The sequence below is a fragment of the Ixodes scapularis genome, unplaced genomic scaffold (assembly GCF_016920785.2).
Source record: "Ixodes scapularis isolate PalLabHiFi unplaced genomic scaffold, ASM1692078v2 PGA_scaffold3__209_contigs__length_174095766, whole genome shotgun sequence".
NCBI lineage: Eukaryota > Metazoa > Arthropoda > Arachnida > Ixodida > Ixodidae > Ixodes > Ixodes scapularis.
Window position 1 is genome coordinate 93828136 of NW_024609868.1, and position 9985 is coordinate 93838120.

General features: G+C 47.2%; 1 protein-coding gene across 1 annotated transcript; it reads right to left on the reverse strand.

Annotated features, from left to right (window-relative positions):
* Nucleotides 1-8467: 8467 nt before the first annotated feature.
* On the reverse strand, nucleotides 8468-9662 carry LOC120844832. Its single transcript, XM_040216787.3, has one exon. The coding sequence runs from the start codon at nucleotides 9545-9547 to the stop codon at nucleotides 8468-8470; it is 1080 nt and encodes a 359-aa protein (XP_040072721.1). The 5' UTR covers nucleotides 9548-9662.
* Between the last annotated feature and the right edge of the window lie 323 nt (nucleotides 9663-9985).

The following is a 9985-nucleotide window of genomic DNA, read 5'->3' on the forward strand; positions in this document are numbered from 1 at the left end:
AACATCAATACAACAGCACACTACCCCGATCACTACTACCGAGCCCTGCGTTTCCGTCTTTTATAGTGGTCGTTTTGAACGTACGGAATTTTTCGGAGACTCCCTAAGCAAAAAAAAAAAAAAAAAAAAATATTCTGAACATGTTCATTTTTTTCCAGCAATGTCATACATCTGAGGCTATTTTTAATGGCTCAGGGGATGAATCTCTTATTAAAAAGAAGACGCTCGATCATGCCATAATTATTTGAAAGCCAATAAATCGAGCCGCTCCAATGTGGTTCCAAGCCATGAGTTTGTTTTCCCGCATGGCCCTTCGTAGCCAGTAGTGTTCGTTTTTCTATTTGTGATGTTCGCGCAAAGCTGCAATTGCCGTCTTGAATTAATCTCTGTAGAGCGGATATCCACTCAGCTGGAAGTGATGCTTCACGGGCACAGAAATCGCTTTTCGATCAACTTGAATGCAGTCAAAGCCGCGACTTGCGACAACTGTTAAGTGTACGGAGCTGCGCCGTTGCGAGCTCGAAAACTTCTAGCGCTCATCCCAGCGCGCCACTTAGAGGGCAGTTTCTACAGGAACCGTAATATATTTAAACAGTAAAATAAAAGATAGCGTTTTTTGTTTTTTTTTTTATTTTGCCTGTCTTCTTTTTTTTTATGCTAAACTTCCATTATAAATATACGTACTTTCCGTCATACTTTCGTAGTGTTGTCTTTTCCCCACAGCGCAATCGCTCTCGGGGACCGACAGTCACATTGGCCACTGTACGATAGGAGCTTACCGTTCAGACCAGCGTTCCAACATGACTATCCACACGTCGATTGACTGCACCTAATCCCTCAAGTGTTTTTAAACTCTTTAATGTAAAGCGGAATGTCATCCTGCGACACCCCGGCCCCTCCGATAACGGCCCGACCAGCGACATCAATGCCCGACAGTTTACGTCATCTCATCTTGTTGTTACACCACTGATACGCGAACACACGGTCACATCGGCGATAATTCCAGTCTTCTGTTCACAACCCACAACACTGCCATCACGATGTCGCTGACACGAAGAAATACAGAACCACGTTGACGATGTTGCTGACACGCAGAAGAATCACGTTGAACGCCGGTTGGCACTCGGCACGGGACAACGGAACCGAACTCAGCACGGAAGGCACCCAGGCAGCCGGCAGGAAAACCTGCCTTCCTTGGACGCAGTTCCCGCGATTTCCATAACGTCGAAAACGTCGAAACAGTTCCTCGTGGTTTCGCTGCTGTAGTTCCGCGTGTGTCCCGCAAATTGGAGACGGCCGTCCTACCCAGTGTATGTAGCGCTGCTGGCACTGCTCCGGAACTTCGCTGTTTCTAGCGGCTTCGTTAGCTCGTTTGATAAAATTAGTGGTAAAAAAGTCAATGCAACCGAAATGTTCTGCACGTTTGGACTAGAAGACGGAATTACAGGCGGCCTTCGCTGCCGCTGAAGCTCAATCAACTCAACATTAATTTATTAAACAACGTGCGCGATGTGCTCGAAAAACGAAACCGAAAGAAGATGGGTCGGGAGGGCGAAAGCTTTCTCCGGTCTGCCTGGAGGAGGAAAACGTCTCGGAGAATAATAAGGACTTTAATTTTCCTTTCATCGGTCTGGGTTTGTTTATGTGTGTTTTGGTAAACAAAAATAATAATAAAAAAAAAACTTAAAAAAAAAAAAAATCCCTCTTTTTTGGGGATCGAACCGTTGACCACTTGGTCAGTAGAGCGATGTTCTACCCCTGCGCCAACTGAACAAGGAGGAACTTGCCCTCCTCCTTTCATCTGAACTGCCGTTCCTCCCTTCTCTGGGCAATTTGTCCGCAACAAGGAGGAACGCTTTTGCTACCTTTCTCCTCCCTTTTTTCTTAGAGTGTAGATACTCAGAGCAGCCTCCTGCCTTCCTCACTGACACAATCAATCTCATCTTCCCGAGAAGATATTCGGGCTCCAAAGTAATAATGCGGCAAGATATGTGTTGTTTTCTTGCCCGACTTAACCAAATGGCCCCTGCCTTCTCCTTTTCTTTTAATTTTAGTATTTTTGGGCTATGAAAAGCTTGTTTTGTGGGCACACCCGTAGAAGACGCTCGCCTTCCATGCTTTTTGTTTTTCCTTCAAGTGCAATAAAATAGGAAGCAAGTATAATGTATAAAGCCACGGGCAGGATAGGAAAGTCGCATTTGCACGAATTTTGAGTGACGGACTTGTCTTCGAGGGGGACAAAGCGACATCGGGTTACACAAAAGAGGGTTCGGGTAAGAAGGGAGTTCCTCCTTCCCCTTTTCCTCAACTGTTTGGATTGCGTCTTGCCCTTGTACCTTTGGCAACCTGCGAGAAATCTTTTTTTCAAGCACACTCATTCAGTTTGAGGCTGCTCTCGCACCGCTGTTGATTTCGATAGGCCTGTGTAGGCATGATTTCAGTCACTGCTGGCGGGCGAATGCTCGTATTGTCCGGTTCTCTTTGCGTTTCATAGTATATGTATACCCTCCAGATGCCGCTGAGAAAAAGCTGTACCACATATGAAAAAAAAAAAAAAAGCTATTTTGTCCAGCACGTGCGTCACAGCACGAACGCGATTAGAATATTTTGTTTTGTTTTTATTTTACAAGGCGCCGCCCGCTCAGCCGTATCAATCGACAATGCCCTTAGCTACCGCAAATCATTTACAACAGAAGATAGCCGAACGGTATGCATATTCTCCGCGCACCTATAACGTGATGATACAGATGTATACAACAGGATTCGCTCATGAAAGTCAGCAGGTGTCAACATCTGGACAATATATTGTATGTCCGACACGGGGCCACGTTTTCCAAAAAGAGTTTATTTGAGAAATAACTCAAATAACACATCACATCCAGTCAACAGTGTCGACGACAGTCACGCGACGATTGAACAGAATCCAAAAGGATGTCGTCTTGGGGCACGTTCCTTTTTTCATAGCACTCCCGCCAAGGCAGAGGAACGGACGCGACTGATATAAGGAGTATTCACTGGGCGCCATATTTGTGGGTGAATTTTAGAGCGCATGCTCTGAACGAGCCAACATTAATAGGCTGCCAAGACCGGCAATCTTGAGGGTGCGGAATGCAGGTTACAAAATAACTGTGGAAGCTCGCCATCAGCACGCTCTCAGCAGTCGTGCACACAGCTATGGCCGCCAGTGAATACTTCTTATATACGGCGTTTAAAACCCCAACTTTTTGTTTTAAAGTTTTCAGTTTCTTTTTAGCACTATTTACGCCTTAAAACGTCTACGAACTACGTTCCATTTCTCGGCTCTTATTGGTTGGAGAAATGATTGACATGTAGATTGTTCAATGTAAAATTGTTTCTACGTGCCCCAATAGTATTTTTATCGACTATATTTTTATGTTTAAGACACAACGAATCTAGATAAATTCATTATGAATTTCAAGAATATTTTGAGATTGCCTTCCCGCTTCGGTTTCAAACGATAACAAACGTGGCTATCGGCGTTTGCGGTGCGCTCGATGTGCGTACTCGTTCAGCTCGTCTATATTTAGGAGTGCGAGTCGTTTTGCTTTCCCCGAGAGCTCAACCGACCCGGTTTGCAGCAAGCAACTGTTGCAGGTACGCGCCTGTGGAAGGCGCTGTGCGAGTGCTTGTTTTCGTAGCGGGACTGGCCTAAGCCTATAGCGTCCCTCGTTAACTATGTCGCTTGGTCTGGCTTAATTTGTTCGTTTTCGCGTGTTTATTTTGATTTGGATTACGCTGTGGTATGAGTGAGGAAGGGGAGAAAGGGTGATGGGGCTGAATGAAGGTGTTGGTTCCCATGAAAGCGGCCCCGTTGCTCGATGAATTCTGCAACCATCATGATTGTAAGAACCATCCTGATTGCAACCACCCTGATGGTAATACCGAGAATTCTTTAACCGGTAAGGGTCTGCGAGCCATTTGGCGGCAGGCAAACGGGCGCTCGGCTCGCAACAAGTTTGTCTAGGTATGTTCCCATCATTTCGCTTCGAAAGGCAAGTAGCTCTCAAGTTATGCAGTGCGCCTCGCCTCGTGTACTAAAGCGAATATATGGATACATTTAGAGTAGTAGGAAACATGTACCAGTTTGGACAAAGCCCAGTAGGGCGGGGCCAAACCCAGTCCAACCAATCACAGCGCTGTGGGGCGGAGCCCTTTCCCTCTCACCCATCCCGGTGACCAATGCAGGTGACCAATGCCAGGCAGTGGGCATCGATGGCCCGGCCCACAGTGACCAATCGGAGCTCAGCGAGGTCCCCCCTCGAGTCACGTGCTCGGTGTAGGTGTGAAGTCACGTGCGCGTCGCGTGTCCGGCGCTATAGAACTTGAATGCCTACCGAAGACAACATAGATTTAATAAAGTCATTGGGTTTTAGAGACAGCGAAGGGAGAGTGGATTTCAAGACTGTAGAGATTACCAAGCAAAGATTAAGTGAATGGTGGCAGAAATCCAGAGAAAACTAGGTATTTTCTTATTCACTGATGGCAAGGGGGTTTCACAGCCTCACTTTCTTTGCACTGCGGAGTGAATATAGATTTCACATTTAAATATTCTAAGCTTAAATGTTAAAACAAAATGGCTAGGTGGCGTAAGCTACCGCCCGATTCAAAGGGCTCAGCCGTATTCATCCATCCATGCGGCGCTCAGGGCGCCTCACGTGTGATGTCACAGGGTTCGAGCTGTGTCCGACAGAGGGCGCTCACGTGATGTCGCACAGGGTTCGAGTAGTGTCCGAAAGAGGGTGCTCACGTGATGTCACACAGGGTTTGTGCTGCATCCGAAGGAGGGCGTTCCGCTCCGATCACATGACGGTCACGTGTTTTGAACTTGAATCGCGGAAAATGCCCCTTTTATTCGATAAAAAAGGCTCCGCGAACGACTGGGACTCGAACTCACTACTTCGTACACAGAAGCCCGACACTCTACCCCCTGAGCTACGAGGCTTTTTTTTTTTTTTTTTTTTTTTTTCTTTATTTCATGGGAAACAAAAACGGAGAGTCAGAGCACACAAAAATATCGCACTACAAAAATAGGTCCCTCATTTATCACTACAGTTCTTTCATCTGTAACAATTTGTTAAACAATGGTACCCAATCGGGCTTTGTGTCGCGACCTTCGTACACGCTGGTGATTTGTGCCACCAGTTGAATGAAATAACAATGCACAGACTTCGGGGTCTGAACGGCATTTCGCACGTCCATTCGGGATTTCCACATGCTGTATAAACTAAGGAGCATAATAAGGTCATACGGAACGGTGTCCCCTGGCGTTACGGGCAGAAAACGAATGGAATGCGGTGTAATATCTAGGCTTTTGCGCAAAGTTCGCTGCAACACATCCCAAAAAAAAAATTGCGTCCCAGCAGTTGATAAAAATGTGCTCAACAGTTTCGGGCTCCTTACACAATAAGCAGTTTACAGTCCATGGAACAAAGATACCCTTCTCCTGCAACCATACCTTGGTGGGTAAAATAGAACAATGTAATTTGAAGAAGAATGTTTTGATCCTAGGAGGAATTCCCATCTTTTTTACACGACACAGCACATCTTGCCCAGGGTGATTTTTGTACAAGACTCGGTATATTGGCGTTGGGAAGAGAATATCAACAAGATCCCGTGTTAGTTTTTTCCTCGAGACAGTTGCGAGGTACTCCCGAGAAAAACGGACTGCTAGAAAATTAAAGGCGTCAACAACCTCTTTCAGGTATCCCACCAGTCTTGGTGGGTGATATTCAACGGTTGACACAACAAAAGTGGGGATAAAGGATGCCAGCTGGTTTTGGATGACTTCGCGAATAAAAGGGACTTCCTGGTCTCTTAAAAAAAGAAATCGTGATACCAACTGTCTAACGAATAAGTGGGGCAGGCCCACACCCCCGTCTGCGACACTACGGAAAAGGTTTTCCCGTCGCATAGGCTCCCAAGTTGAAGTCCATATGAAAACCGCAAAGACACGGTGAAACTTTTGTATATTGCTCCTTGCACAGTGTAGAACTTGTAGCACATACCAAAGCTTGGCAATCAAAAAAACGTTGCATATAGTTGCTCTCGTAAAAATCGACAGATCTCGGTGGATCCAGCGCTTGGAGCGCTTGTCGATATCTGCTGCTACAGTTGACCAATAGGTCGTGCTGTTTCTGTGGCTCTCCAGTGGCACACCGAGGTAGTTGCATGGAGTGCAGCTCCAATGGATGTCCTCGAAAACTTCGGGCGTGCTCGCCCACGTTCCGTGCCAGAAGCCCCTGCACTTTTGCAGGTTCACCGAGGCACCCGTGGCTTTGCAGAAAGTGTGCGTCAACCGCAAGGCGTGGCTTACACTCGTTTTATCGGTGCAGAAAAACGCAACGTCATCCGCATAAGCCAAGACTTTGGTTTCAACGCTGTGCAGGATATATCCTCGGACATTTGAACTTTGGATTATGCTCTGACACAGTGGTTCGAGGTACAAAGAAAAAAGTAAGGGGGACAGCGGGCACCCTTGCCTCACAGAAGAATGGACTGGTATACTTTCCGTCACGTTATTGTTAAGCACCAAACTCGTATAGCAGTTGGTGTACGACATCTTAACGCCTTGTAATATTATCTTCCCAACGCCTACATGCGCCAGTATCTTGAAAAGGACATCATGCTGAACGCGGTCAAACGCTTTCTCTAAATCAATTTGCAACATTGCAACTTGGTCGCCTCTTCCAGACATACAATCTAACACACTTCGGGCCGCGTGAATATTGCTCTGGATTGCTCTACCCCTTATCCCACATGTTTGATGTTCCCCGACTACTTCACAAATAATAGATTGCATTCTGTTTGCCAGTACTTTTGCGAATATCTTGTAGTCCACATTACACAATGTTATCGGGCGGTACCCTTTCACGCAGCGTCGTTGGTTGTTGTCCATTTCTTTTGGAATAAACACCGTGTGTGCCCGTAGAAACGAAGGCGGGAGCGCGTTTGCCTTGTGGGCCTCTTGAAAAACTTCATGCAGCACGAGACAAATCTCGTTCTTGTGCACTTTATAAAACTCAGCGATTATCCCGTCGGGTCCCGGTGTTTTTCCTTGTGGGAGAGCGTCCACAGCATTTACAATTTCTTGCACACTAATCGGTTCTTCAAGGGTTTCAACACAGTCTTCACTCAGTCGCGGTAGTAACGTTATCAATTTTGCAAGACCCTTGGTATCGTCTGCGAATGCGGGACAGCTTAGCAGTGCTCGATAGTGATCAAGAAAGACGCGTTCGATCTCCTCCTTATCAGTGACGATTCTGTTTCTGTGCTCTATCTCTAGTATTTCCTTACTCAGTGCGTGTCTCTTTTCGTCTTCCAACGCCTTCTTTGTGGGTTGCTCTCCCAAGAGAAACTTTTCTGCCCTCGACCGCACGACCGCGCCCGCGTACCGTTCCTGATAAAGACTGTCAAGCTGAGCTTTTATGTACTCTATGTCTTTTGTTCCGTAGCCAGGATTTTTGCATTCCAGCTCGTATAAAAGATGCAAGTCACGCTGGAGTTGCTTTTCTTTTTCGTGCTTGTAATAATTAAGCGTGCTTGCTCTTTCGATTGCCAATTGTTTTGCGTCTTGCTTAAAGGTTTCCCACCTCGCAAAAATGTTTTCCCCGTTTTGACCTACTTTTCTAAGTAATTTTCGCGTTTCGGACACGAAAAACTCATCTTTAAGTAGCTGAGAATTTAGCTTCCAAAGTTTCCAATTGATGCGCTTATGCTTCCTCCGTTTTTGTCCAATCGTTATCGCAACCATGCAGTGATCTGTGAATAACACAGGTTCCACAGTATAAGCATTTAAAAGTTGTATTAGTTCAATAGAACAATACAACCTGTCTAGTCGGGCATGCGACGCCCGTTGAAAGTGCGTGAACTGTATGAGTTTGGTTCCTGTTTGAAAGTTGGCTACGTCTAGCAAGCCTCCCTCTTCGACTACTTCGAGCAATAGTTGTTCACTTCTATCAAGATGGGGCCTGGTCGGCGTTCGGTCATTTAAGTCGCAAACACAATTGAAGTCTCCAAGGAGTACAACTAGTCTATCACACACCAAGTATGAGCGCAAGTGATTGAAAAACTGAACTCGAGAATTCATATCGTTTGGTGCATACACACAAATCACCCGCCACTTGCATTCCTGCACCCGGAAATCACACATAACAAAGCGGCCCTGCAGGTCAACCGTCAGAGCTAGTTCGCTTAACTGAACTGACTTTTTTATAAACAAGAAACACCCCCCCGAAAGACCGGCAGCATGGCTGACACATACCTCGTATTTTCTCAAAAAAAGTGGTAAAGCGCGGTCAACCTCTTCCTCATTCTCTAGCTTTGTCTCTTGTACTGCTAAAAAGTCAATCTCCTTTTCTTCGAGTAGACGGTGTAGCTGATTCTGCTTTTTCCTCGAATGAAAACCGCGTACATTTAAGCTGGCGAAGCGGAAACCGCCCATCGCTGCTTAAGGGGGTGGCTTTTCCTGGGCTTGCCGCGCAAGCGGCTTCGACACGTTTATGCGCTTACTTGCGTATGTGACCCCCGGTTCCAATTTCTTTCGCTTGACGTGACTGACACCAGTTCCCAGAGCAGAGTTTGTGTCCACTCCGTTCCCTTGACCCTCGGGAAAGGGACCTGCTTGCTTGGTTTCACCTTGGTCTCGGTCGTCCAGCTCCGAAGGTGTAGCAGCACTGCCGCAGTTACTGCCTTGCTCCATGGAAGAATCATCCCCTGTCTTCGAGGACACAGGTATGACTCCTGGGTCTTGTGGCTGGTGGTCGTTGATGGCGCCGGTCTCGCCTGGTACGGAGGGAAGACTGTTTGCAGGGCCGCCCGTGGACGCCCCCACTTCGCCGTTGGCTCCCACTACTTCGGACACGTCCATGAACTGGTCGAGATTCGATTCGGCATCCTCGTCACCGCGCCTCAGCACCGTGGCATAGGTCGCGTAGCACTCGTTGTCTTCGTGACCAAATTTGTTGCACTTGGTGCATTTTGGTGCGCGGCACTGTTTCCGGATATGGCCTACTTTTTTGCACCGTAGGCAAAGCGGTGGTCTTCCAGGCACAATGACAAGGGATTGCACCCGATATACCTTGATCATATGGGGCAGGTCGGAAGAGCTGACGGCGTCGTGCAGCGTCATGCTGACTTCTCTGTTCATGGTTTCCAGGTGTTCCATTCCCGGGACTCGCCATTTCTCCCTAACGATGTTACGAACTTTACCGTAAGGCTCGAGAGCTTCCACCACACGTCTGTCTTCCAGATACGTTGGGAGCCAAAGTAGCCTTACCCTAATGTCCTTTGCGTTGGGATCCAGCACCAGACACTTCCGCCCCTTGACCGTGAGTTGTCCAACCCTTTTCATCTTTTCTGTGGCAGCCATGCTTGCGAGAGTGATCATCCATATGTGGCTCATTTGGAATTGTCCAATTGAAACCACGTCCGTCATGTCCACGATGTCCTTCAGTCCGTCTCGAAAATCCACAGCACGGTACGGTCTTCCCATCAGGTCCGCGTGCAAAAACACGGAATTCAGACACATTTTTCCATCTGGGAAACGGGGCAACACCACACGATACTCATCGCTACTGCTGGCTGCAGCGTCGATGCTTCCTCGGCCCGCGTGGGCCGATAACGCGCCGTTATCGGAGCGAATCATCGTCTGTCCGCTCTCGTCGAAAGCCGGAAGCGAACTCCCCCTGAGCTACGAGGCTTTTTTTTTTTCTTTATTCACCGATTTAAAACAATAAAAACGACTACCCAGCACTTGTAGGCAGCCGTACAATTAAAATTCTTTCATTCTCATCACATCATCAAATAGGTTTGCCCATTCCGGCAAACTCTCACTGTATTCATAGACACTCTTCACCTGGGTTACCAGTTCAATCAAAAATGCTCTTGCCCCTTTTGGCGGGTGCTCGGCATGTCTAACCGACATGCGAGATTTCCAGAGACTGAATATTGCTAGCAGCATAAAAAG